Raw genomic sequence first — 27,455 nt, 5'->3', positions numbered from 1 at the left:
CAATAAGCTGCAACCTGGAGCCGCCGTTTGTGTGTTTTAGAGGCCAAGACCATTCAGCTCTCCTCGTGGCCAGCTAACTGAAGCAGGCCTGGCAGGAACTCGCGCTCTCCAGCAGGGAGGCTGGGGGTGGATCATCCCACAGGCTGACAGGCCCTGGCTGTGTGCATCCCTCTTTGGGGTGACTCTTAAGAGGAGTGACTGACGACAGAACTGAACTGAGACCTGCCACATGTGCCTTGGGAATGACTGATGGCCCAGAAGGCCCCAAGTGCTCTGTCCCCCAATCTGTCCCAGAGCACGGAGCTTGGAAGGGGAAGGAAGGTTCTTAGAAATCCACGCAGCCACACCCATCACTTCCACAGATGTGGAGCCAGGTCCATGCTACCCGGAGATCTGCTGAGCTCTCCATCAGGAAGCAGCAGAGAATTTCTGGTCTCCTGGCTCCTGGGCAAGTGGCTGTTTCTGAGCCCTATTCCTGCCTCCAGGAACAGCGCCCTGGGATTCCAGCGTGGGAGTCAGAATTGCTGCTTGTGGCCTGGGGAGACGATCGGGTGAGGGGCAGGGAGCAAGCCTGTGGGCAGCCAGATCTGCATTCCCTGACTCATGCACCACCTCTGGGTCAGACTAGCACATTCTTTGCTGACCCTCTGAAGTGCTGCATGAATGTCCTACTTTGGTGGGAAATTCAGGGAAAAAAAATGCATATGAAAAACATGGTCAGAGGGCAAATTATTCAGCTGAGGAAAAAGAAGACTTTGGGGGAATATCTGCTCTGTTCAAGGCACTGTGCTAAATATTTTATATTGGTTGACTGATTCATTCATAAATATTTTGTGTGTCTACTATCTGCCAATCCCTGTGCCCATCTCTGGGAACACAGGGATAAGCAAGATAAGCTATGGTTCCTGGTCCCGTGGAGTGTACACAGGAACAGGAGCCAGAAATTAAATGGTCACTCCTAATTAGGCATTGAGGTAAGTGTTCTGAAGGGAAAGAATTTGGTTTTGTGAGTGTTTATGGTTAAGAACCTATCATAGGCTGAAGAAGTAAGATGTCAGAGTGAGTGGACATTAACTTGGTAAAACTGGGATGGAGGAAGAACATTCTGTGCAGAGGAAAAGGGCATGTGCAAAGGCCCTGAGGTGTGACGGAACAGTGTGTTTTTTTTTCCCGGGAACTACAAGTCAGTGAGGTTGGAGCATGGAGCAAGGGGGAGAAGGAGGCTGGAGCAAGCAGGAGGGTGGTATGGTGTGGGGCTAGACCATGCGAGCCACTGTTGCACATGTACACAGTTCTGAGAAGGAGGTGGTAGGAACCTGTTTTACTGATGAAGAGATGAAGTTTAGGGAGGTGCATGACGTGCCCAGGCTCACACCATCAGTCAGGGCACAGTGAGAGCCTACAACCACGCAGTGTATCGATGCTGCCTCTTTCCACGTGGTTACACTGGGTACATGGGGGCATTCAAATCTCTAAACAGTGACTTTTCCAAGTGTGGGGCCAGGTGCTCCTTTCCTGAAGGAAGGAGGGGAAGAAAGCAAGAGAGCCTGCAGTTGGAAGGTGTGATGGTTAGAGCAATGTCTAAAACTTCTTCCCCCGAGGAATGGGAACAGGGAACATTCTGGTTAGATTCTGTGTGTCCAGGTGATTAGATGTGGGCAAATTTGGCATAAAGGACTCAAAATGGCCCCGTGGGGATTCTCTTGGTTCTGGGATCCTTGGTGATGGGTGTTTTAGGGCAATACCATACAGTGTGGATTTATTGAGCATCTACTGTGTGCCAGGCTCTGGGCCAGACACTGAGGGTGTAAGGATGAATGAGACAGCCTGGTGAGGGAGAGAAGCCAACAGATCTTTCAGCATAAGGTGGAGGAGCAGAGCTGGAGGAAGGTGTGGGAGCTCCTGGATCTGGGACTCTGGAGTTTCTTTACTTCCTCTCATCTCCCCAACACGCACGTCTTCATTTTACATGGGGCAGGGGGGCCTCTTCTCTCCAGACAGAGAGCCTTTTCTGGGAGGCAGGCAGAGGGCACGCTCAGGGTGTAGTTGCAAAGTTGGCAGTGCCCGAGCGAAGGTCTGCAGCCTGTTGGGGTCAAGTTGCTCTGGTGCCTCCAGCTGCTCTCAGCCACCAACAGCCACTTGGGCTGGGCTCTGGCTCTGAAATGTTCTACATGAAGCACCTCCCTGGCCTCACCCCTCCCACCCTCCCGTTGCCTCTGGGTGCAGCTGCTCCAGGATTGGAGGAGAGGAGGATGCGGGAGGAGGGTGGAGGGAGGCAGGGGCACCTAGGATACAGGCAGTTCTAAACACTGGCACTGCAATCAGCAAGAAAGAATTAGAAGGAACTTCCTCATCTCTCGTCACCTGATCCTGGCTGGGCAGATGGATGTTTTCATTCCTGTTTTATTGATAAGGAAACTGAGTCACAGAAAGGTCCAGCAGCCTGTCCCTGGTCACCCCTCTATAAAGTGGAAGAAGGGGGACCCCTCCCCTGGGGGTTGTTGTCTTGAGTATGGGGACAACATCCCCCAGACTGGCATGTGGTCCTGGGGTGGGTAGGAGAGAAAAAGCCAAGGAACAGACAGGAAAAGGCAGCATTCTCAATTTGGAAATCTGAGTCTGAAAACTTGGGAAAATGGATTTTTGGCCCAGGGATTGGTTTTAAGCAGTTCTGGAGATAAATTCCAGAAACCAAATGGTGGCCCAAGGGGTTTGTCTGCCACAGGTGCACCAGGAGCCATGTTTGCGTAGAGGGCAGGAAGGGGACCCCATGCAGCCGATGACTGACAGACCACTAAACGGAGGAAGAGGGTGGGAGAAGGAGGGGTTGGAGAGCAAGGTCAGGGGCAGGCAGGGTGGGTCTCGGGCTCTGAAATCCACAGGCCGCTGCCCAGGAGCCAAGCCCTGGAGTCTTGTGCTGGCCTTGGCTAGACCGGCCACCGAGACTCGCCAGGGCTCTTTCCCATCCCGGTGGTAGGAAAGCGGGCTGCCCCTTCTCCCTGGTGAGCGGTCCTGCCCATCGCGTTCAGACTCCGAACCCTTTGAGAGCTCCTCTGACTTTCTATGGCTTAGGAGCCAAGGGAGGTGGGGCAGGATCTGATGGAACTGAGGCCTTAAGCATGTGGCCACTCTGTAGCCCTCTCAGGTTTTCTGGGACATCAGATATTCTGTTGCATTGACCCTCTGTGTAGACTTACACTCAGGCTCCAGCCTGGAGCTCAGGCCACCATGCTCAGGCCAGAAGCAGCCAGTGGAGACTCAGCCTTGTCTGGTGGTAAACAGTCAGCACCCACCAGTCCCAGGCTAGGCTCTGTCCTGCCCCCTGGACAGGTGGGTGTGGCCCACCTTATTTCAGTTTTACTGCTGGTGGAAGGGTCCCTTTACTTTCTCAACCTTTAGAGGGTGGGGAGCAGGGTAAGGTGAGTAGCTTACCTATTATATGGATCCAAGTCCTGGCAGGATGGGGCCACCCAGAAGATTCAGTGGACTATTTATGAGGTTTGGGCATAACAAGCAGGGATAGTGAGGCACCCCTGGTGCTCCCCTGTGGGAGTAGGAGCACCCTATAGCGAGCCTGAAGGAACCGGGAGGGAACTGATTCAAGAGGGAACTGAACCAAGCTGGAAATATTTACTATCTGATCCTTTCCAGATAGACTCAGAGGATCTGAGCAGCATCTTCTTGCTCCAGCATGGCCTGGGGCACGAACATCACAGAACCAGTGCCTTTGGAGGCAATGTGGCCCGTGGCTTCCGTGAGGAGTGGGGTGGGCTGGTGCAGGGAGGCTTTTGAGGAGGTCTTGCCAGCCTCTGCCCATGGGGATTCCAGCTTTGGGCTCCGAGGTGGCTGGCGTGGCATCACCCCTCACCTGGTACCTGGAATAGACTGGCATACACCTGCTCCTTTGCAGGCTTCCTACCATCGCTCCCCCACCCCGGGCCCTGCACACTCTCCAATTCCTTGGGGACTCAGGCTGGGTTCTGCCGAGTCCTGACTGTGGTCCCGCGGCAGAGGGTGCTCAGATCCCTCCAGGGAGAGACGTGATGATGCAGGTGTGGAGGTGGTGGGAATGTTGTCCATCCCTGGTGGTGCTCTTGGAGTGCCCTGCTGCTCCTTCCTGTTTCCTTTGCATTAGTTCCCCGGCCTCAGAGGCTGTGGGGGAAGTCGGTCAAGCGCTGGGCTGGAAATCAGGACTCCTGGGACCTGGCTGTGCCGCCATCGTTTCACCTCCCGGGGCCCCTGTGTCCTCATCTGTCAGTGGCCTTTCTGACTTGTGTCCTCCCTTCCACTTAGGGTATTTGAACACTAAGTGGGGATAATGTACATAGTTGTCTTTTATAAACTGCTAAGTGCTACCGAAATGCGGCAAGCTGGTGATAGGATGTTTAGTTGCATAGGGGAACAAGTTTCCCTGACGTCAGCCTCGGGAGGAAGGCTAAGTGTGTCAGGCAGAGAGGTAGATGGGAGTGTCTTGGCGTCAGAGATGCGGGGCTGGAGAGACTGCCGCGGCCAGCGCTGGGCGTGACTCAGGTCAGGCTGTTGCTGGGCAGGCCAGCCCGTTTCTGGACTCGGGGTGGGGCGGAGCCTGTGTGAACCTGGCAAGGCTGGGCTGGGGCTCGTGTCCACTGTGGAGCTCCCACTGTGCCTGGGGGAATTAGATGGCCTGGAAGGCTGGGTAGCAGAGTCCATCAAAGAAGGAAGCAGCCGGTGGGATCCAGCTAGGGATAGACGTCCTAGTGCTTGGAGGGCAGAGTCTCTGATGGCTGCGTTCAGAGTCAGATCAGGGCTCCATTTCTGCAAAGCTTCCCAGAATAAGGCCCTGGTGAAAGGTGGCTATGGGCAGTTCTCCAGGCTTCTCCAAGACCCTGGGAAGAGGGTTGCTTCTGGGCAGGCAGGAGCCCCAATTCAAGTGCTCTTGTCATGCTTGGCTGTCCTTTTGGGACTTGGGGGCTATTCCTGTGGCACCTTCCCCCATGGGCAGGACTCTGAGAAGGCTGAGTTCCCTGGCAGCTTGAGGTCCTTACCATACCCTGTGAATCTGTGCTCAGAGTCTCTGTCCCCTCGCCCCTTCCAGAGCCCCGGAGCTACGTCGAGTCTGTGGCACGGACAGCTGTGGCCGGGCCCCGAGCCCAGGACCCCGAGCCCAAGAGCTTTACCCCGAACGCTCAAGCCTATGGCCACGAGACACCCCTGAGGAATGGGACGCTGGGTGGCTCCTTTGTCTCCCCGAGTCCCCTCTCCACCAGCAGCCCCATCCTCAGTGCCGACAGGTAAGCAGCAGGGGGCACGAGGGAGATGGGAGCCTAGGCTTGTGCCAGGATGAGACCTCTTGGATCTGCCCAGGGCGTGGATGAGCGGAAACCTCATCCAGATGGCCGCCCCTTGAAAACCGGTCCCCCACGAACCTTGATGAAGATCCCCTGTGTGTGTGTGGGGAGGGGGGTGGGAGTGGTGGGAGACCACAAGGATAACTACAACATAATTTCCAGGCTGAATTCAACTCACTTCCATCCACACTGATCTGGAAGGAGCAGGGGTCCCAGGGTGGATGAGGCATAGTCCTTCCCCCAAGTTCAAAGTCTCACAACAGCAATCGCGGGTCTGTAGTGAATGTTTCGATGTGCCAGACTCTGCTAAATGTTTTGCACGTTTATTATTTTATTATCCTCGCAGCAATCCTACAAGGTAGATACTATTATTCTTCCCATTTTCAGATGAGAAAACTGAGGCACAGAGAGGTGAAGTAGCTTGCTCAAGGTCATGCAGCTAAACAGTAGCAGAAACAGGATTCAGACCCAACTGTAAGGTTCGGAGACCACGTCTCTAGCCCCCATGCCTGCATGGCAGTGCCTGTTCCCCGCAGGGTGGCAGCCAGACATGCTCAAGGCAGACGGAGAAGGGAAGTGTTTGGAGCTCAGCGGCGTGCAGAGGGTTCAGAGGGGTTTGAGGTGTCTGTGGTGAGTCTGGGAGAAAGCACGGGTTGCTGCCAGGTGAAGACGGAGAGGGTGCTCTAGCAGGAAAGCATGACCAGCACAAAGGCCTGGCGGTGGGGCCGTGTTGGGTGCGTGGGGCTGTGGGCAGCCGCGGGAGAGGTGTGAGCTGCCCTGCACGAGGGGCAGTGCCATGGTGGACGGCGGTGTGCATTCTGAGTAGGTCAGACAGAGAGAAAAGTGCCGGATTGGGCAGGGGGAGGTGGCTCAGAAGAGGGAGGGCCCCCATGTTTGGGGTGCAGTGAGAAGCTGTTTAGCTGGGGTGGTGGGGGTGAAGGAGTTATGTCAGGGAGAGGGGAAGACGACATAGGAAAGGGGGGTGGAGATCTGCTCAGGCAGGGCATAGAATGCCAGGCATGTGGGGAGGGCCGGGCGAGGCCGCCCTGGCTGGAACTCAGCCCCGGCCACCCCTTCCTGTTCCTGTGCACCTCCTTAACCTGGGCTCCCACGGGGGCCTGGGAAACTCTCCAGCCACCTCCTCCTTCACATTCCCACAGGCCAAGCCTGTCCCCTCAATTGACCCAGTGTATTGGTCACTCCCTCCGTCTGCTTTCCTCCCAGGTGGTGGGAGCCTGGGTGAGCAGGATGAGCAGAGGTCATTTTTCTTGGGATTCTAAGAATTCTGAAACCTCAAGACAAGTTTGCATGGCCCAGTGCACCTTACCCACGCCCCAGCCTCTTGACAGGGCAGGTGGGTCCATTTCTCAGGAGGTCTCGCTCTGGGCAGAGGGTGCTCTCTCTGCTTTAAAGGAGAGGGGACTTTCCTGACTTGCCTCGGCCACCCATTGCTGATGTTCAGTGACCCCTGGTGTTGGGAAATTCTCCACTTTTCTCACCCAAATCCCTCTTGCTGTAGTGTTGGCCCTTTCCAGGGCTCGGGAAGCTAGTGTCGATTCTCTGGGATTAAACTTCCAGAATTCCATCCCAGTGCTCCCCACCCTTGCCCTGCTGAGCCTGTCTACCTCCCCTTCCTCAGAAGCCAGTTTATTCTGTACCAGGAAGTGGCATTCCACTCTGGCCCCTTCCAGGATACGAGGCAGACTTTGTCCTGGCCTGGCCCCTGACCTTCTCCCTGACCTTGGCTCTTAGCTGTCCCAAGAGCCCTTGCCTCCCACTTCCCATCACTCAGGGGACCCAAGCTTACCCGACCCAGCAGGCGTGAGGGCCCCTCAGGTCTGCAGCTCCAGGCCGTGGCCCTTTGTCTCTGTAAGACCCTCCTAACAAGGGCTGCTGGTGCCGGGCCTGCCTGTGCCTCCCTGCTGCGGTGGTTCCCCTAAGGTCTGGGCCTCCTCATGCCACTCCTACCACATCTGAGATGGATGCAGGTTGGACCCAGAAGGACTTGGAATCATCTGATCCAGCACCACTCATTTTCCACACGGGAAAACTTTAACAAGCAGATTCTGGGTTTCCCAATCACAGGCCCTGGCATCGTACCGCAGTGCTCCCCGTGAACTTGAGCTTATCCTAAGAGGAGAACCTTTGATTGTGGCGCTTACCCCAGGTACAGTCCCCTCTGAAATGAAGTTTTTCAGTCTTAGAATTGGGAATGACCTTGGCGCTCATGTCATCTAACTTCCCAAAGGAGGAAATTCCCTCCACAACATCCAGGTCGAGAGGTTGGTCAGTGTCGGCTCAAATGCTCCTGTTGATGGGAGCCTCATGACAACGTGAGACAGCTTGCTCCATCCAAAGGCTGAAATAGCTTTATTTGAAATGGCCATCCTGATCTCTTGTTTTTGCCCTCTGGAGTCACCCAGGAGTGAAAGCCCTATTCGAACTTTAGGATCATGTTTAAGGATGATGAGAATAGAATGGGGGAAACTGAGTCAAGGCTGTGCCACTCCCAGTAGGAGCAGGAGCCAGGCAGTTTGACTTCCTCTCAAGGGTTCAGTTTCCATGATGCTGGAGGTTAGAGCTGGACATTTGCCTTCAGTTTCAATGGGAGAGACGTCTTTGCTCTGACCGTGGTTCAGGAGTCTGCAGGTGCAGTGGAGAGAATATGAGCTTTGGGATCATGCACAGGGGAGTTGAAACCCTGGTTCTGCCTTTTATGAGCTGCGTGGTCCTGATCCTATTGCTTAACCTCTCTGAGCCTCAGTTTCTTGCGTAAGATGAGAACGCTAATGCCCACCTTGAAGGCTTGCTCTGGGAGGCTCCAGAAGGGGGGTGCAGAAGGTGACCTTCCGGCTTGCTGTGAGTAGGGCTCTTATTGCCATTATTTGTGGTTGGAGGGAGGGGCTGAGGGCTCAGTGCAATTCTGCCCTGCAATAGATGCCAGCCACTGATGTCTCATTCTGTCCCCTCTCTCTAGCACTTCCGTGGGGAGCTTCCCATCAGGGGAGAGCAGTGACCAGGGCCCCCGGACACCCACCCAGCCCTTGCTGGATTCTGGCTTCCGCTCCAGCAGCCTGGGGCAGCCCAGCCCTTCAGCCCAGAGAAGCTACCAGAGCTCTTCCCCTCTCCCAACAGTGGGCAGCAGCTACAGCAGCCCTGACTACTCACTTCAGCAATTCAACTCCTCTCCGGAAAGCCAGGCACGGTCTCAGTTCAGTGTGGCCGGTGTCCATGCAGTACCTGGGAGCCCTCAGACACGCCACAGGACAGTGGGCACCAACACTCCCCCTAGTCCTGGCTTTGGCCGGCGGGCTGTCAACCCTGTCATGGCTGCCCCTGGCAGCCCCAGTTTGAGCCACCGCCAGGTGATGGGTCCCCACGGGAAAGCAGGAGCTGGTTTCCATGGTAACATGGTTGCCAGCCCGCAGAGCAGCACAGTGACCACTCCTGGGAGCCCCAGCCTGGCCCGGCACGTAGCGGGGGCCCACCAAGGCAGCCTGGCCTCCAGTCTCCATGGCAATGCAATAGCCAGTCCCGGAAGCCCCAGCCTGGGCCGTCACCTGGGAGGATCCGGATCCGTGGTTCCCGGCAGCCCCAGCTTGGACCGGCATGTAGCCTACGGTGGCTACTCCACCCCCGAGGACCGGAGACCCTCGCTGTCCCGGCAGAGCAGTGCCTCTGGCTACCAGGCTCCTTCCACACCATCCTTCCCCGTCTCGCCCGCCTACTACCCTGGCCTGAGCAGCCCTGCCACCTCCCCGTCGCCGGATTCCACAGCCTTCCGTCAAGGGAGCCCGACGCCGGCCTTGCCAGAGAAGCGGAGGATGTCAGTGGGGGACCGAGCGGGCAGCCTCCCCAACTATGCCACCATCAACGGGAAGGTGTCCTCCTCGCCTGTCGCCAGCGGCATGTCCAGTCCCAGCGGGGGCAGCACCGTCTCCTTCTCCCACACTCTGCCTGACTTCTCCAAATACTCCATGCCAGGTGGGCCTCTCTTTCCATTTCCACCTCTCCTGCTGACAGGTGAGGCCTGGTCTCTGTTCTGGCATCCCCTTGGCAGACAACCTTGGGTGAACCACTGGTCCTCAATGTTCTTTATCTGTGTAATGGGAGTAGGGGAGATCCTCAAGTGCTGTGGTGGGGGATGCTGTGGGGGATGAAGGTGAAGATGATGATGATGATGATGATGATGATGAAAATCGTACTAGTGCTATTGCAACTGTCATCACTGTCATAGCCACTTCCGTGGCTAAGTAGTTGAGCATATGCTGTGTGCCAAGGCAGCTCTGAGCTAAGCGCCATCTCGCTTAGTCCTCATGTCTACCTGGTACAAAGTAGGTGTTATTGGCCTCATTTTACATGTTGAGCAGACTGAAGCTTAAAGAGGCTCAGTAATTTGTCCAGGGTCACATGGATGTTAAATGGCAGAGCCAGGATGCCACTCCAGACTTATCTTACACTGAAACAAGTGTTTTTAAGGTGTTAATGGCGCTGTCTTTATTGAGATTTAGCATAACCTTGAAAATATGCCTTCTAACCCTGGCCCTCCATACCCTTTGGAAGGGCCCATAGTGCTTTGTTACCCCCTTTTGATCCCCTCTGGGCTCATATTCACTAATAATAGATCTGGCAGCCTGATGCAACATGGGCCATATTGGAGTCTAGTTTCTACCTCCCTGGCTTCATGGAAGCCCACGCAGGATTGCACAGTGAATTCTTCACTCATCACTAGAATGTGGCATCTTGTTTCCACCTAGAGAGTTCATTATCTAAACACAAAGGTCAAGGCCTCAGCTGATCTGCAGCTTCTTAACCAGACTTTGAACGTGACTGTGTGCAGAATAGCCCTGGGGCCCTGGGGCGTTTGAGGCAGATGTAGAGTTTTTCATGCAACTTGGGATGGGCCTGGAATGGGCCCCAGCCGGCGAGATTCTCAGCATGCCACTATTAGGTCCTGCCCCAAGCCTACCAAGCTGGGACACCTACAGTGACCCTCCATGCTCTGCTTCCTGCCACCCACCAGGTTCCCAGCCTCTCTCCTTGAAGGATGCAAAACTTCTAGCAGTAAGGACACTTCCTGTTTCCCACCATCTTCCCTGCTTAAAATAGCCATTGGAATCAACACAGGAAGGCACATGGGATTACAGCCACCTCTGATGGCTCATTAAACAGAACACAGCAGCAGCGGGGGCCTGGGGGATGCAGAGCAGAGAGAGACAGTGTGCAGCAGTTGCATGGGCCGGTTGCCTAGCCCAGAGGCTGCCTTCAGTGCACAGCTGCTAGGAAAGGGAGCTGACCTGTCTGCTCACTGTCCTCCCAAGAAGCTTAGCAGAGTGTAAATTGCAAGTTGAGGTTGACGAAGTACTCGAGTCATAACCCATGTTGCCACGTCTGCTCCCATAACGTCACAGCATCTTTAGCCCAGACTCCCTCTGCTCTATCTCCTGAATAAAAGAGAGGGAAAATATGGAATTGGAATATTCCTAATTTCCTGCTTCCTCCTCCGCCTCTCCCCCCATCCCTCTTTTGGTTTTGTTTGGCATGAGAAGATGAAGGAAGAGGTTGGAGAGGGAGGGCCACATGTCCTGATCCAGAATGGAAGACATGGTATAGCCAGCACTGGACTGGCTCTAGAGTCTTCTTACCCGGGAAGGACTTCCAGAGCCTTTTCGTTAACCATCTGCATGCCTCGGACAAATCACCACCCCGCTCTACTCCTCACCATCGTCATTTGTAAAATTAGGTGGTTGGACTAGAGGCTCGCTAAGCTTCCTTCCAGAATCTAATGTTCTATGAAGGCTTTCATGGTCTGCACAGGGTCTGGGGAGAGGGGATATCTGCCAGAGAATGGGGTACATGACCCACAGCAGATGGCCTATAAATTCTAGGCCAGCGCTTCAACTGTTTGTCCCAGGGCAGGAACAATTTTTTGCCCTATGTGATGCAGAAGTCAGCTTTCCAGGTGGGCAATGAAGAAGGATTCTGGGGAGAAATGGACAGAAATGTAACTTTGGGAGGATGTGTGATGCTTCCTCGGGGTTGTTATGGTAAAGCTGGGAAATTAAGCCTACGAAGATGGGGCTAGGAGGTTGGGGTGTCTAAGCCTGCGGAGAGAAGCTGGAGGACGGGTTCAGTGAGGACTTTAGGAGAAAGGAGGAGATGGGGCAGAGGGAGGGCCCTCCATCAGCTTGGTGAGAGTGCTGCACCAGGCCTTCCCACAGGAGGACAGCCCAGAAATCCTGGGCTGGAGGCGAGGAAACAGGTGAGAAGACCACAAAGGGCCCTTCTGGTGATGTTCTGATGATGTTTGAGGAGACCCACTGTCCTTTCCTCTCTTCTCTTCTAGACAACAGCCCTGAGACACGGGCTAAGGTGAAGTTTGTCCAGGACACCTCCAAATACTGGTACAAGCCTGAGATCTCCAGAGAGCAGGGTGAGTGCTGGGCCACACCGAGGACCCTCTGGTGATCAGAGAGCACGGCTGGCAGCTGCCTGTCCCCGTGTCTTCTGTGGGCAGGGAACACAGGCCTAGAGGACACCTCATTCTCCTCTGCAGTTGGTGGTGGTCACAGAGAGGGGTTGGGATAAAGTCAGACCGTAAAAAGCCCTTCCTTCTTCCCATGATGATGTATAGGATTGCAGGGGCAGTGAGTATAGGTGCTTCTCTGAAGGGTTCTTAAAAGCAGCAAAGCCTTGTTTTTTTCTGGGCAAAGTTAAGTCGCCATTTTCATGAAGTAGGAGAGTTCTGCACATTTCCCAGAGTACACAAAGTCAGGACATGGGGATGGAGCTGAGACCCATCTCAGGTTCCCAAGGAAAGTCGATGTGGGTGTAGAACAGGTTAGCAATGGTGGCCCACAGGCCAGATCTCGCCTATTGTCTGTTTTTGGAAAAAGAGTTTCATTGGAACCCAACCATGCTGATTCGTTTAACCGTCATCTAGCTGCCTCACACAGGGCAGAGTTGAGTAGTTAGGACACAGACTGAGCCTTTACCAAAAAAAAAAAAAAAAAAAAAAAAAAAAAAGTTTGCTGGCTCCTTATGTAGGAGAATCCTTAATAGTGTTTAAATTCTAACTTTGAAGAATCTCTTCTCACCTAAGAAAGGAGGAGGTCTGATGGGCCTAATGAGACTTAAATAAAGCCATTGCCACCCATTTCTGCTCTCTCTCCTCACCCCCTCCCCATGCAGCCATCGCCCTCCTTAAGGACCAAGAGCCAGGGGCCTTCGTCATCCGCGACAGCCACTCCTTCCGAGGAGCCTACGGGCTGGCCATGAAGGTGTCTTCTCCCCCTCCCACCATCATGCAACAGGGTAAAAAAGGTAATGGCACCACTCAGGGCCAGGAGTCCTTACAGTCTCTTCAAATCCTGAGGTTCTGACTTCTCATAGGAGCCATCCCTGCTAAGTCAGACTCTTCAGAAGGCTTGCTGATGGGAAGCAGAATTATTGAGACTCTGGGGTTGTGTTTCCTTGAGGGGTGGTCTCTCCATTCCAGAAGGTTCTAGCCATATTATCTATAGATCTTTAAACCCATCAGAGCCCTGCACATCAATGTTGTGAACCTTCTTGGGAGGTGGTGGGAAGATGCCGTAGAACTGACCAATCCTTATTTCTTTTTCTTCATTCCAGGAGACATGACTCATGAGCTGGTGAGGCATTTCTTGATAGAGACCGGCCCCAGAGGAGTCAAGCTCAAGGGATGCCCCAATGAACCAAACTTTGGTGAGCCTGTTCCCTTGCCTTTGTCTTCAGAGTCCGACCCTAAATTCTTGGCCCTGTCCTAGCTTTCTCCAGGGATCTGACCCAAATTCTCCCTGCTGCATGCTCTGCCCATCCCTCTTGTCATATGTACAGTGGAGAAAAAGTACAGTGGCTTCCCTTGATTTGTATTGTGGCTCCTTAGCTCTGTGAAATTCCTTTCTGTATTAGCCCTATCCGACTGAGACTTGTTCTCACTATAACTTAAATAACTATAATAGCACTGTCTAGGGGCCTTGTATTATTTCAGATCACTACAACAAGCCCACATGATAGGTGTCATTGTCCCCATTTGACAGATGAAGAAACTGGAGTTCATAGAAGTTAGACTTACCTAAACATGCATGGATAAAAATTGGCTGAGCTAGGATTTGATCCCACAATTCTTTAACCCCAGATACTTCTGTGGTACTTCCTAAGAAGGGCCACAGCAGCTGGAGAGATTTAGGTTAGAGAGATATGAGGAGGCAATTTCTGTAAAGGAAAGTTGTTAGGTATCCTTGTTACTGCTAGAGTGAGCCTTTGGAAACGTCTCCCCAGGATCTTGCTAAAAAAAAAAAAATAAATAAAAATTGAGTTTTCAGCTTTGTTGACAGATGAGGGAGAGGTAATAGAGAAGGTGAAGATTATGCTCAGCCAGGGGTGGTCTCTGCATTACCCTTTGCCCACTCCCTCAATGCTGCCCCTGATGTGCTGTTTCTCCCTCCCTGCAGGATCTCTGTCTGCCCTTGTCTACCAGCACTCCATCACCCCGTTGGCTCTGCCCTGTAAGCTGGTCATTCCAAACCGAGGTAGGAACCTGAGACTCCTTGCTTACCAGGTGCACCCCTGAGCTGGCCTCCTTCCATGTCTCAGTCTTGCCAGCTGCTCCAGAGTATAGGCCAGAGGACACGGGCCATTTTGTCAATTTGGGGAAACTCAAAACCACTCTCCTTTTTTTTTTTCCCTGATGAAAAAGAAGGAAAAGTTAATTAAAAACTTAACTCTAGGTAAGTGACTTGCCCGATTATGTTGGAAAATCCACTGGAGTCTTCAAGAAGTTCATACTGAATCCTCAGAATAAGTCTCATCTCAGGGGAAGCATTAGAAGCAGGAGACAGTTACGGGGAGGACCAGGTCCTGGAGGATGTGATGGGTAGTGGTGGACAGGGCAGAAGGAATAGGGGAATGGAAGACAGATTTAGGTTACGGGGGCATCCGAGTGTTAGAGGGTTTGTCTGAACAGGGAGGAAAGAATACACATAGCGGCTCTTCTAGAGGAAGAGGTGGTGTGTGAAGGAAAGGGTGGGTTCTAGATGTCCCTGGAGTTTCTAGCCTGTGTGGCTGGGAGGGTTGTCCTTGACTGAGAGGATGTTGAGCTGCGGGGAAAGATCCTGGGAAGTTTGAATGGAACCCAAGAACATTAAGACAGGAATTTGACTGAGATGCCAGGGCTGGAGAAGGAAATTATAGCTTCTCTCATAGAGGTGCTCTAACCCTGGAGGACGGGGAATGGGCTCCCCAAACTCCACAGCACAGGCTTCTATCACCCAGCCCCCAAGTACCCAGGGTCCTATGAGGATAATAGTGCCCAGCCCTGAGTGGGAACTAGGGTGCCTTCTCCCCACCCTGTCTGGTCAATAATAGGACATTCAAAAGGCCCCCAGGCTCTGGCCCTAGGCTGCTCTTCCAGTCTGTCTTGGAGCTCCTGGGGTTATGCCCACACCTATACCCTCCAATGTTATTTGATGATTTCTGATTATCCACTTTAATTCATTGAATTATTAATAATAATTGACCACCAGCATTATTAGCTTAATTCAAAGACAATGTCAATAGCATAATTAATTTAGACACTAATTAAATTTTATTTCTATTAGATTTACCATAGTAGTTCAACAATGATAAAAGTGTTTGATATTTAAATTGTATAAACCAGCGGTTCTCAAAGTGTAGTCCCCAGACCAGCAGCATCAGCATTCTCTGGGAACTTGTTAGAAATGCAAATATTCTTAAGCCCAGCTAATCAGAAACGCTGGAGGTGGGACCCAGCAATCTGTGTTGTTACAAGCCTACAGGCCAAAGTCTAAGAAACACGGGTATAAGCAATACTCAGTTATTAATATTGAAATAATGCTTGTGCTTCACTAAACCATTAGGCTTAGTGAATTAGGGCATTCAACCAGCGTGCTGAATACTTAGTGTAATCATCAAACATTCATGGTGAACATAAAATACAGAGCTAACTGCCAGGCCCTGTTAAGAAAAGCAGTATCCATTGGAGAAAGTATTTGCAGTTCTTGGCATTGCTAGTCTTAGGCCGAGTCAAACTTGTGCTTCTTTCCAGCTCTAGAGTTTTAATGACCAGCTGAATTTTTGTCTCAGACCCCACAGATGAATCCAAAGATAGCTCAGGCCCTGCCAACTCAACCAGTGACCTACTGAAGCAAGGGGCAGGTGAGTGGCCGCTGGACCCGGGATCCCTGCCCAGTCCTTTCCTCCTTCCTGCCCTGTCCCCTCCTGCAGGTGCAGGCTGGAAGTCTCTTCCAGACCCAGATGTCTTTGGGCAGACCATGTTTCCACGTGCAGATGCCTGGGCCTGAGGCTGGCCTGAGATTCATCTGCTGTCCTCTCTGAGAAAGTGGACCTGAGGCACTGTCCCCACCCACTCCACTCCTTGTAACTCCTCCTTGGGTGGGTTTCTTCCAGCCTGCAATGTGCTCTTCATCAACTCTGTGGACATGGAGTCACTCACTGGGCCACAGGCCATCTCCAAAGCTATTTCTGAGACACTGGCTACTGACCCCATGCCAGCTGCCACCATCGTTCACTTCAAGGTCTCCGCCCAGGGAATCACACTGACAGACAACCAGAGAAAGTAAGAAAGAATCTCCTACCTGCTTCTGTGTTAAGATCTCTTTCCTATTACTCATCTTTCCATCCGTCCATCTATCCATCCACCTACCCACCTACTTCCTTAATTGATTTATTCCCCACATCCATCTACCCCCATCCATCCATCCATCCATCTCACATCCTTCATCCATCTACCCAGCCCCACTCAACCATCCATCCTTCCATCCTTCTTTCCTTCCTTCCTTCCATCCATCCATCCATCCATCCACCCTCCCTTTAACAACTATGCCTGCACTGGGAGTACAGCTATAAATATGACTGATAAAAGTCCCTGCTTACTAGGAGCTTACACTCCATTTGCCCATCCTTTAGTGATCTGTGGGTCCGAGGCCAGTGTCTCAGCTCATCATTGCCCTTCACCTTAGGCCTTTTCTGTGCTGTGTCCCCCAGCCCCTTCTCTTCCTCCTTCAGGGTTCCCCCATTTCTCATTCCTCAATGCTGATCTCTTCTTTCCTTTCTCAGCCTATAGCATTTGGGAGATGTTTCTATGACACATTTATCTATCCCTGTGCCTTGTTTATGTCCCCAATGTGAGCAGCTTGGACTCATGATCATACACTGACAAGGCGAATGGATGCCTCATAGAAATAGGGAGAGCCTGTGTGGACCCTTGACAGCCACAGATGATGGAGGGTAGGAAAAGGTGGGAAAAGCAGTCCCTCGGCATTCATTCTCTATTTATCTGATGTCTGTGCCACAGGCTATTCTTCAGACGACACTACCCCCTCAACACTGTCACCTTCTGTGATCTGGATCCACAGGAAAGAAAGTAAGTCACCTGTAGACACCTTCCCTCTTCCAGCTCTCTAACCCTGAAGACTGTGTGTGTGTTTTATTTGGTTCAGTTGGAAGATCTGCATATGTCTATGGCAGTAATTGGGTTGAGCATCCATTTGAGTCTTTCCCAAATATGGAGACCCCCCCCAGGGACTCAAATGCCACTTTTACAACTGCTGCCATATGCCTGACCCCTGAATCTGTTTCTCCTTTCCACACTGTGGAATTGACCTTGGGAGGCAGGCCACAGTGTTCTCTCCACGTGAATGCCCTGTGTATGGTCCTCGGCTCCTGTCCTCCTGGAATTAGGGCTCCCCTGCCTTCCCCTGAGGGTCTGGGCACGGATGGGGTCAGGCTCCAGGGGAGAAGGGGCAGTGATTTACTCAGTGCCATCTTTCTCTCTGCAGGTGGATGCAAGTAGAAGGAGGTGCCCATGCCAAGTAAGTTGGCTTCTTTACCCCCCAACCTGGTCAGTTGTCTGGCCTTTGTGCTCCTTGGAGAGGGGTCGTGGGGTGGGTGTAGAATCCAGGGCCAGGTGGAGAAAGGGAAGCGAGGGTGTTCTGGTCACTGAGTTTTGGAGAAAGTTTGACCAGTGAGCCAGGTCTTTGCCTCGCCCCCTGCCTCGAGGCTAGAGGCCCCACCTCCAGTCTTGCCCTCTTCCCTCTCCTGGGACAGAAGGAGCAGGGATCCGGAGAAGTGAACAGAAAGCTGAGAGTATTGTTGGAGGTGATGGCAGTGAAGTGGGGTTGTTTAAATGATCTTTTCTGCCAAAATCTTGGCTTCTTTTATTTCTTGACTTACTCTTTTTGTGGGTTCTATGAATCTGGTGGCAGGGCTCTTAGAACATGAGAGCCCAGAAAGTCTGAATTCTCGGATGTACCTGGGACCCTTTGGTTGGTTCATCCAACCATTTAGCATCTCTGAATGCCTTCTAGAAACTCGGCTCTGGGAGGATTCAGGGACTAACCAGGACATTGGCTCTGCACTCAGGAGGCCTGACAGTGGCACGGCAGATAAGGCAAAAGTGTGTGAAGAGCACTAAGATACCTGAGTGGTTTTCAAACTGTGTTCCAATGAATCCTAGCATTCAGGGATTTCACACTTTAGATTTGAATTTCATTTTAAAAGTATAATTTAAACTATTTTAAAAGCAGAAATGTAAATTACACATGGAAATATGCTCTATATCAGGTGATTGTTTAACCTGTAACTTTATTTTTATTTATTTTTATTTTTTAAAACTTTTATTGTGGTAGCACATATATAACATAACATAACATTTTATAATATATATATAACATATATATTATATATATATATATATATAACATAACATAACATTTCCATTTTAACCACTTTCAAGAATTCAATTCATTGGTACTAATTCACAATGTTGTGCTACCATTACCACCATCCCTTACCAAAACTTTTGCATCCCCAAAATAGAAACTCTTTACCCATTAAGCTACCTTTTAACTTCTTTTTTTTTTAACCAGGGAAGCTTATTGTTTTGTTCAAATCTCAGAATAAAGCTTCTCTCCATTTCTGTTTACTTGAAGAGGATGCTCAGTTTGCAACTGAGCTGTTAAGAGGCGGAAATTACAAAACAAAACAAAACAACCAAAACCTGTTACTATTTGCATTATTTGTCTGTGTGAATCAGGGTTTTCTCAATATCACAAAACCAAAACAAGGTACAGGAATAACCTGGATGCTGATGCTGACGTAGACTGTCACTCTGATCTGTAATTCACATTTCTCTTTGTCAGGCTCATCAAAACGGCCCCAAATGTGATGCTTTTGAACTGTTACACTTATAGGAATCAATAAATACTGCTTTTATCTTCATATACTTGTACTGCATATAAGATTGCTTTAGAAAAAGAAAATTTTCACTGTTTTAAAAAAAATTAAACCCAGTACGGTGTGAGGCATGTAGCAAGGGAGCAGATGCAGCCTGTGGGTGTTAGCAAAGGGTGCATCCAGGCAGGAAGAGTTTGGGAAAGCTTTGGGGCAAGAAGGCACATTTTAAAGTGGGTCTTCCAAGTCATTTGCAAATAGACAGGTAGCTGTGGGGACGGGGGTGGGATAGAGACTATTTCAGGGGGAGGGTGCCATAGCCACCAGCCTGAGAGTTCCACGAGGGCAGGGCTGTGTCTGTGCACAGATGTTTGTCTAATGAAGAAATGAGAGAACAGAGGCAGGAGGGTGATAGTGAGGAAGAGGCTACTGTGAGGCTGCCTCAGTCAAGAACTGAACTGGCCAGCCGTCTGTTGCACGATGGTCAGTGGGGATGTCCAGAGGGGACCTTGCCTTGCCTGACTTCACAGAGAGTTGGTGGCTGAGCTGGAAGGAGGTCCCAGGTGTCTACCCATTGGTGCCTTCTCCTGGGCTCACTTGTCAGCAAGCCCACGTCCCGCCATTGAACCCATCTGCATCTCCCTGGGCCCTCGTCAGCCAGCCAGGCAGACCGGAGCCTTGTGTTTGAAGTGGAGGCACTCGGTGCTCACGCTAACTCACCCCTGAGCCCTGCAAGGGGGAGAGGGGCCAGGGGCAGAAGCAGGCTGCTCCCTCAGCCTGGAAATCCCAGTTCATCTCAAGTAGGGGCTGGTTTGGGCCTGAGCTTGCTACTGAAGAGGCCTTGCTGGTGCAACCGAGGCAGCAGGGAGAGGCTGAGGGGGCAGGGAGAGAAGGGGCTTGGGGCCAGACGAGAGTGAGGCAAGTGAGGCAACTCAGGTGCAGAAACTGAGGCGGTGTCTCTCTGGGTCTGTGCACGGCTCTCCTCTTGCCCTCAGTGGGTGATGCAGGTGAAAGGAGTTGGCCGTTGTCAGAGTTGGCTGGAAGCCAGAGGAATGGCTGCTGAGTAAACATCAGGGTGGCTGTCTCCATCCCAGCAGAGCTGGGCAGGCCAGGGCTGGCAGGCCTCCCCCACCCCAGGGAGCTTGGAGCCACTCCTGCACCCAACCCCAGGTGCCCAAGCCAACTCTGAAAGGGATGTTCTGGGGAGTCGGTCTATGGAGCCCCAGCCTCTCCACCGCTTGGGCTGACCATGACCCCAGGCCTCTGACCTTGTTATTTCCAGCTCTTGAAACACAGTCACGGGGAGCAAAGCTTTAGGAAGCACAGGGTCCATTGCGTGTGTATGCATGTGTATGTGTGCGTGTGTGTGTGCATGCATGTGGCGGCAAACTGGACCCAACTTGGCTAATTTTAGCTGTTGTGGTCCAGTTCTAGGGAGAGGGGTGTCCATCGGAATCTCCAGCTGTCTTGATTTCCCCATCTCGCTCTAATTAGCAACAAGCCAGCTGGGAGGGGACCCGAGCTCACATTCTGTTCTCTGCTCTTATATTTTTAACTCTGTTTTGCAAGGAGAGAATGCTGGGTCACTCTGGGCTTGGGAGGGGAAGAGAACTGGTGTGGGGTCCACTTACCCTCCTTTTCTCAGGGCTTCTGAGCCTCTTGGGCACAGGAGGAGTGTGTGTGTGTGTGTGTGTGTGTGTGTGTGTGTGTCACGGGGTTGGGGAGGTGGGGTAACCTGCTTGCCCTTTTGTCTCCCAGACCTTCTTGGGATGTCTGAGGAGACCAAGCCCTTTGACAGGCAGACGTTTTATTTATTTGCTTATGTGTTCTGTGTAAAAACGGGTGGGGCTGGGAAGGACTGAGAGAAGCTCATGTAGGAATATTCCCATTTTATTTTGGTCTCATCCCCATCCTTTACTATCCAGTCTTGTCATTGGCCTCCGTCCCTGCTCCCTGCCCCCATCAAATGAGAATGTCTGCCCCCCCCAAAAAAAAAACAAAAAAACAAAAAAACAAAAGCAAAGTGAGACACCATTTCCAGGACTTGGTTTTCTTGTCAGTGGAATGGGGAGAGGATTTTCTCTTATGCTCTGCCCCAACCCCTGATGCTTGTGGAGAGAGTTTGGTCTGAAGATGAACTTGCTCACTCAAGCCTGGGGTTCCTCCTCCCCTCCCCTCACCCCTGTCGCCCTTCTCCTGCCCCTGCAGGCTCTTCGGCTTTGTGGCACGGAAGCAGGGCAGCACCACGGACAACGCCTGCCACCTCTTCGCTGAGCTCGACCCCAGCCAGCCTGCCTCCGCCATCGTCGACTTCGTCTCCAAGGTCATGCTGAGCGCTGGCCAGAGGAGATGAGCCCCAGCCTTTGCCCAGGGCTGGGGCAGTGGGGATGGGGCATGCGGGGCGGGGACCCATCAATTCTGACCACCCTTGAATCCAAAAAGAGGACTTTGGGCCAATTTTGGAAGAGAGATGAAAGTGCAATGCAGGGAGCGGGAAGTGAATTGCGGAGGGGGAGGACAGGAAAGAGAGAGACAGAGAGAAAGAAAAAGATGGAGGAGAATAACTCAGATTCCCCTAGGTAGATGGAAACTGTAAAAATCCCAAAGCCTCTAAAACTAACCAGTTTTGCCTAACCACCCCCTCACCCCCTCCCATAGGATGGGGCTCCACGAAGGAGCTGGAACAAATCTTCTTTGGGATCCAAGTTTTTGGGGGAAATGGAGAAGCCCCATCTCCCCAACCCAACTGCTTTGCAAGGAGAAATCAAGCTGAGAGAGTAGTTTTATGGCCACTTGTAGGGTAAAGAGTCAGCATGGGACATCAAGCAGCCGTCCTTTTTTCTCTTTCAAGTATCTCTGACTGAGGTACCCTAAGATCTCATTGTTCTATTCTGATGTATCTGTGGGTCAGGATGTGTATCTGTCCATACTCATTCCCTCGTACATCAGTTTATATTTGCCCCTATCAGCTAGAACTATAAACACCTATATATGTAAGTATCCCATGCGTTTGCACATACCTGTGCACACTCTCCAAAGATAGAGATGCGGGATGTCAGGGGAGCAGGGAAGGAGAATAAGCCCTCTTCCGCAGGTCACCCCAGAAAATGGGGTGAAAGAGACTCTATCTCCTGGCTCCTCCACCTTCCTCTAGCAGTCCTGGGTGCTGCCAACCGCTTCTCCTCTACAAGACCCTGGCAGGAGAAAGTCAGCCACCTTTGCAGGCATGCCCCTGTTTTGCCTTGGCCAGGAGGCTGGGGGATTTGGTTTGAGGAGATGGAGCTATGAGTGCCCATAGCTTTGGGGAAAGAGATCAGCAAGGAAGGGTGGCCATTGATTTCTGGGCATCTTGCAAGGCAGGTTGCTCCCACCAGCTTCCTGGGCTCTGCCTTAGCTCTTAGCCCTCAGCCCCATTCTTGGGTTTTGTGCCCCAGAACCAGCCTTATCTCAGACTTGCTATCTGCATGATGCCTTTTCGGGTGCCGGGGATGGAGCCTTTCTGCTCTGCCCTGCCCTACCCTGCAGGATCCCCACGTTGGGCTCACCCTGGGGAACCTGCTTCCAAAAGCCCTATGCAGCCAGGCCAAGGGGAGGGGCCTGGAAATCTTGTACTCCCCTCTGTGTATATTTTGGGGTCTGACTTTTGGAGGCACCTCCTGGCTGGGTGTGTCCACAGGGACATCAGAGCTCTTGGGGCTGCTTCTTGTTTGCCACATGTCAAATCCTCTTGATTCCTCCTTCTGCTTGGTTTCTCCAGCAGAGCCAAGCTGCCCAAGAAGCAGAGGGCAGAAGACACGCATTTAGGCCAAAGGGCAGTTAGGAAAATCCCAGATAAGCGCCTCACTCTCGCCTCCCAACAAGGATTCTAAGCCAGAATGGAAAACTCACCAGGACCCCATTCTTGAGTGGTTCCTTAAGCCTATGTGGGTTCTCTTGAGAGAGGCATTGTACTGATATATAAATATATATAATATATAGATGAGACATACTGACAAAATCTGTAAGCTAATAAAATTTAAGAAAAGGTTAAAAAAAAATAGGTAAATTGACAAGAAGTATTTATTGTTTTCCCACATTGCCTTTTTGCCTCCCCAGCCAAAAAATGTCTTCATCCCTTTTTATATGTGTAACCAAAGCCTGAGAGGTAGGGGTCCTTTATCCTTGGAGTAACCAGGCACCCATCCCCTCCTCCCGCATCACCGCCTTGCCTGGCCTTGGCCTTCCTGGGCTCCACTTGGGGGCTCAGGGGGTGGGGGGTGTGTGTTCCATTCCCTTGGGCCCTTTTATTTTCTGGCACGCCCAGGGCCCAGCAGTCAGCACCCAGAGAAGTGTGGGAAGCCGCCCCCGTTGCCAAGGCCCGAGAGCGCGTGTGAGCTCACCACATGGATGCTGTGTGGCGGACGTGGGTGATGTGTGTATCTTTCGTATTTTTTCTCCTCCAAGAAGCTGTATCCATGTGGACATTCTGTTTCAGGGAGTTGAAAGGAGAGTGTCAGAGGAAGGCGGGGAGCGGGGACGACCTTCCCCCCAGGCTCCCACTTCCCAAAGAGTGAAGCCTTGTGCATGGGGTCCAAGGTTGCTCTAAAGTGTTTTTCCTTCTGAGACATTCAAGCCAGAGGCCTGTATTTCCCCCCTTCCCATTCTCTAGTCAACCCCAGAGCTCTGCGAAGATACAGGGGGATAGTTTCCCTATCTCCTTCCTTTGTACCAACTACAGTCTCCCTCGGGTGCTTCACCCTCCAGTCTGGACATTCTCTCCACACCCAAGGCTGGATGGAGCGTCAGAGCCAGGCCTGGGACTGACCTGAGGTCAGCCTTCACATTTGCTTCCCACCTCCCCGCTGCCCACCAGCAGCCCACCCCCCAGGCATGGCCAGCCCCCCACCAACCCCCTCCAGGCTCGAGCCTGCTGGGAGCTGTGGGAAGGACCCAGGTCACTGTCTGAAAGCTGATCCCTGCACTCTTCTGGAAGAAGTCTGTTTCCTAGAGTCTGATAATCCCTGATGTCGACGGTGTCTCGGCATTAGTGTGGCCTTAACAGAAGAATGATGGGGAGGGGTACCCAGTCTCCATGGCGGCCCCACCTTTGCACTGTAGCCCTCCCGGGCCTCGAAGGTAGGCCTGTGCACCCAGGCACACACAAACACACCACACACAGCACTGCAGTATACTCTTGCCAAAGTTTTCCTTTAATAGAAAGCACTTTTAATAATTGTTATTATTTTGTACATGCTTATCCTTTCCTCTCCTCCCCCTCCCTCACCTAATTTTGCTGTTGTTCACGGTTGAGTCTGTGTGTCAGCCAGGAGAGTGACTCTGGTCTTGAAAAGGGGCTGGGGTGGGAAAGAGGCTAGGAGAAGTTTGGTGAGAAAGGAGAAAGACTGGGACACGGTCAGCCTGCAGTGCAGGCCCCAGGTGGGCTCAGGCCCCAGCCGCCAGGCCCCTTGTCTCTGGCTGTCCACCAGGCCTCTGAGGCAGGCCTGGGGCCTTGCCCCTGCTGGCCCCCATGGCATAGGGAGGGAAGGTGGCTGGGAAATGACATCTCTCTGATTCTGCAAGGAGGGAAGCCCTGCGAGCTCCAGGTGGAACAAGAGGGAAGGACTGGGTGGGGAAACAATAGAGCGGTGACCCCAGAGGGAATTTAGGGAGGGCACGAACTGTTTAATCAACCTCCAGAACTGCTGAACCGCCCCCTCCCTCCACTCTATCTCAGTGGCCTGGCTCTCCTGTCTGCCAGATGTTTGAGGGACAGATCGATCATGCCTTAGGTTTGGGAAAGGCCCTGGATCCCATATCCTCCTTGAGCCTGTCCTTCAGCAACTCTGAAAAGCCTGTGGACACCAACTTGCCAGGCCTCCTCCTCCCCTGTCTTTTTGAGGAATCCCTGGGTGTGTCAGGGACTGGCCAGGATGGGCGAGTGAATGCGCAGTGGGGCCCGGAGGCCGTGTGATGTTAAGAGGAGGCAGCCTGTTGGAGAAGTGTGATCCTTCTGGAAATGGGCTCACAGGAGGGAGGAGGGGAGTGGTTCTTCTGTTTCATTCTGATGGGCCTGAGCAGAGGTTGAGCAGCTCCTCGTGCTGTCCAGGGGGACGGTGTGGACTCTGTGAGCTTGAACAACGTTTATCTTTGCTCCAGACTTTTGTCCACCACCCACCCCTGCCTCCTGGGTCTTCTCCCCCTCCTTTGCTTTTCCCAGCTTCAGGACCTGGGGACGTTCAAGTGGGCCAATGCCCATCCAAAGGCTGCCTCCCTGCCCTACACCTCCCCACACTTGGGGTCCTTGGAGAGCTCGGGGGTGAGAGTCCTGGAGCCCCCTTGTCACCCAGGTCCAGGCTTAGGAATTGTGAGACTTGAGATTCCTTGGCCAGTGGTAACATAGGACGTGTGTGCACGTGTGCAAGTGTGGGCGTATGTGTGTGTGTATTTTGCTTATCTCTTTATAGGGAACTTGAGGGCAGTTGGAGGTGGTGGGAAATGTGACAAGTTCAATATCACTCAGTGGTGAAAGGAATTGGGAGGCAAGGCCTGTAGGGCCACCAGTTGGTGGAGTCTTGGTCCCGGTGATGGTGAGGGTCAGGCTACATGGGGTGGTGCTGGGGCAGGCCTGTTCCTTCTTGACTCCTCTGTCTTCAAACCTTTGAAATGTTGGAGGACCTCGGTTTATATCCCATCCTTGGGTTCTTCCCAGCGGCAAGGTTATCGTGGAGGGTTATCCTGAGTTTGTTTCCTAATCAGTGTTAAACAGTTTGACGCTCTCCTGTGTGTTCATGTTTTTTTCAGGTGTGTGTGTGTGAGAGAGAGCACATCTGTGAGTGCATGTCGTGTTCTCCCATTTTCTCTCCTCCCTTCTGACCTGTAATTCAAAACGAATGTAAGAAATTCCTCACCGCTCCCCTGCCCCCAGGCCCTCTCCAGGAAAAACAGAATAACCCAGCCTCCTCCTCCCACCCCCGGCTGTGTATTTATATAGATGGAAATATACTTTATATTTTGTATCATTGTGCCTATAACCTTTGCCACCTTGTATAAATCCTGATGTATGCTACTTATCCTGGATATGAATGTAATGTACACCGATGCTGCCCCTACTCCCTGTACAGCTGCTTTGTTTCTTTGCAGTCCATTGTATGGCTTTATAAGTGATAAAGTTAAAAAAAAATCTGTGCTGTAATCTGGCTGTGTTGTTTTTGGAGAGGGGTCTGCCAGGTGTCCAGTGGGCAGAAGGGGGCCTCTCCCAGGTACCAGATATGTGGTGGGCCCCAGAACTGTCTCTGGTAGACAACTCACCCCCAATCCTCTGAGTGGCTCCCCAGCTCTAAGTGTTGGTTCTGATCATCCTGAGTTATTCGAGTGGACTCTTTCAGTCGAAGAGAAACAACTTCAACTGGTTTAAGAAGAAAAGGAATTGATTAGCCCAAGTACCTGAGAAGTTCAGGCTCAGATGGTTCCAGGGACTGAAATGATAGCATCGGGAATCTGATCGCTTGGTTTAGAGTTGGCTTAATTCTCGGTCAAGCTCTATCCAAGTGGTGGCAGATATGGCCACCAGCTGCTCCAGGCTTTCATTCTACCAGCTGGCAAACCCAACAGAAAGAGAACTCCTTTTTCCCAATGCTTTCAGCAAAGCCTGGGATAGATGCTCATTGGCTCTGATAGAGCAAGCTCCAGTCATATGCTTAACCCTGCGCCAATCACTCTGGCAGACCTGGATCCCGTCACTGCTCCTGGAGCCAGAGGGTTGAGCAGCCTATGAAACCACAGGAACTTAGAAGGGGGGTGTGGGATGGGGGTGATTGGTTGGTTCCAGAACGGGTGGTGTTTATCAAAGGAAGGGGAATAGAGGCTAGCATGCAAAATCTCTGGAGGCCCGTCAGGAGGCCCATGGATAGCTCCTTGTACTCCAGCCCCAGTGGTTGGGGTGAATTCTTTGGGAATGGGAAACCTTGAGTGTGATCTCTACAAAGGCATGCCGGATGGTGCTAGGCAGGCTTCTCTGGGAGATCTGAATGATTCAAATGACACAGCGTCAGTTCTCCACCAGCCTCCAGGGTAGTTGGGAGGGTAGTTTGGAGCAGCCAATTAGAGCAATCTTTGCTGATACCTTCTCTGCGGCCAGCACTGTGAGAACACTGTAGGGCAGTGTTTGGGTCCCCTTTGTAATCTTAAAGACTATGGAGGATCCCAAAGACATTTGGTTTCCGTGGGTTATCTCTGAATATTTACCAAATTCTAAATTAAAATGGAGGAGCTTCTGCAGCTTCTGGAGGACCTAAAGATGTTGGGTTGGGAGGGCAGGGGCCTGGAAAATGCCTTTGAGGGTGCTTCTCGTTGAAATCTCTCTTCATAAGTATTGAAATTGAAGTCTGTCTTCCGCTTTTAAAGAACTGGATTTTCCAAGATTTTCCTCATTAGCTGGTAAAAATGACTATGAGCCTTAGTTTCTGAGCAGTGCAGAACCTGGAGAGGACATGACAGCTCTAAAACCATTTACTGTATGTGTGGGACCACATGCATAGGTGTGTGTATTCTGCCCACACTCATGCACGTGCATGCACTCAATCAGATGCTAACACACACTCATTCACACACACTTTCACTCACCCCCCACCCCCCACCAGGCGAACCAGGTATCTCCTTTCCTACCTCCAACAGGCCAACATTCTGGCATCAGATGCCCCCTGGGTGTTCCGGGTCAGCCATGGGGCATGGTTGCCCCCACCGTGAGCTGAGCCCCAGCTGCCCTGGTGCCAGCCCAGTGACCCCACCAAGGGAGGTGAGAGAGCACTGGGTCAGCTCTACAGATCAGACCACCTGAGGAGCCTGGTGCCAGGCTGGCCGTGGGACGGGTGGTAGAAAAGCGTCAGTGAGTGCGCTGGAGCCCAAAGGAGAGCTGGG

The 27,455-nt window shown here is 52.1% G+C and overlaps 1 protein-coding gene across 10 annotated transcripts in view; it reads left to right on the top strand.

Moving 5' to 3' along the window:
* Nucleotides 1-25,723, top strand: part of TNS1 (tensin 1) — a 225,854-nt gene extending 200,131 nt beyond the window's left edge. For all 10 annotated transcript variants that reach the window (XM_037848557.1, XM_037848556.1, XM_037848560.1 and 7 more), the window contains 11 exons: nucleotides 5,075-5,270; nucleotides 8,305-9,311; nucleotides 11,674-11,760; nucleotides 12,519-12,650; nucleotides 12,960-13,052; nucleotides 13,802-13,879; nucleotides 15,453-15,524; nucleotides 15,777-15,945; nucleotides 16,684-16,752; nucleotides 17,168-17,200; nucleotides 20,769-25,723. In XM_037848557.1, the coding sequence (XP_037704485.1) occupies nucleotides 5,075-5,270; nucleotides 8,305-9,311; nucleotides 11,674-11,760; nucleotides 12,519-12,650; nucleotides 12,960-13,052; nucleotides 13,802-13,879; nucleotides 15,453-15,524; nucleotides 15,777-15,945; nucleotides 16,684-16,752; nucleotides 17,168-17,200; nucleotides 20,769-20,913 (2,081 nt within the window). In that variant the 3' untranslated portion in view covers nucleotides 20,914-25,723. The remainder of the gene's footprint in view (nucleotides 1-5,074; nucleotides 5,271-8,304; nucleotides 9,312-11,673; nucleotides 11,761-12,518; nucleotides 12,651-12,959; nucleotides 13,053-13,801; nucleotides 13,880-15,452; nucleotides 15,525-15,776; nucleotides 15,946-16,683; nucleotides 16,753-17,167; nucleotides 17,201-20,768) is intronic.
* Nucleotides 25,724-27,455: the final 1,732 nt, after the last annotated feature.

This window comes from Choloepus didactylus, chromosome 9, assembly GCF_015220235.1.
Source record: "Choloepus didactylus isolate mChoDid1 chromosome 9, mChoDid1.pri, whole genome shotgun sequence".
Lineage (NCBI taxonomy): Eukaryota > Metazoa > Chordata > Mammalia > Pilosa > Megalonychidae > Choloepus > Choloepus didactylus.
Note: the sequence above shows the minus strand (reverse complement) of the source record. Positions and strands in the feature narration are given on the sequence as shown.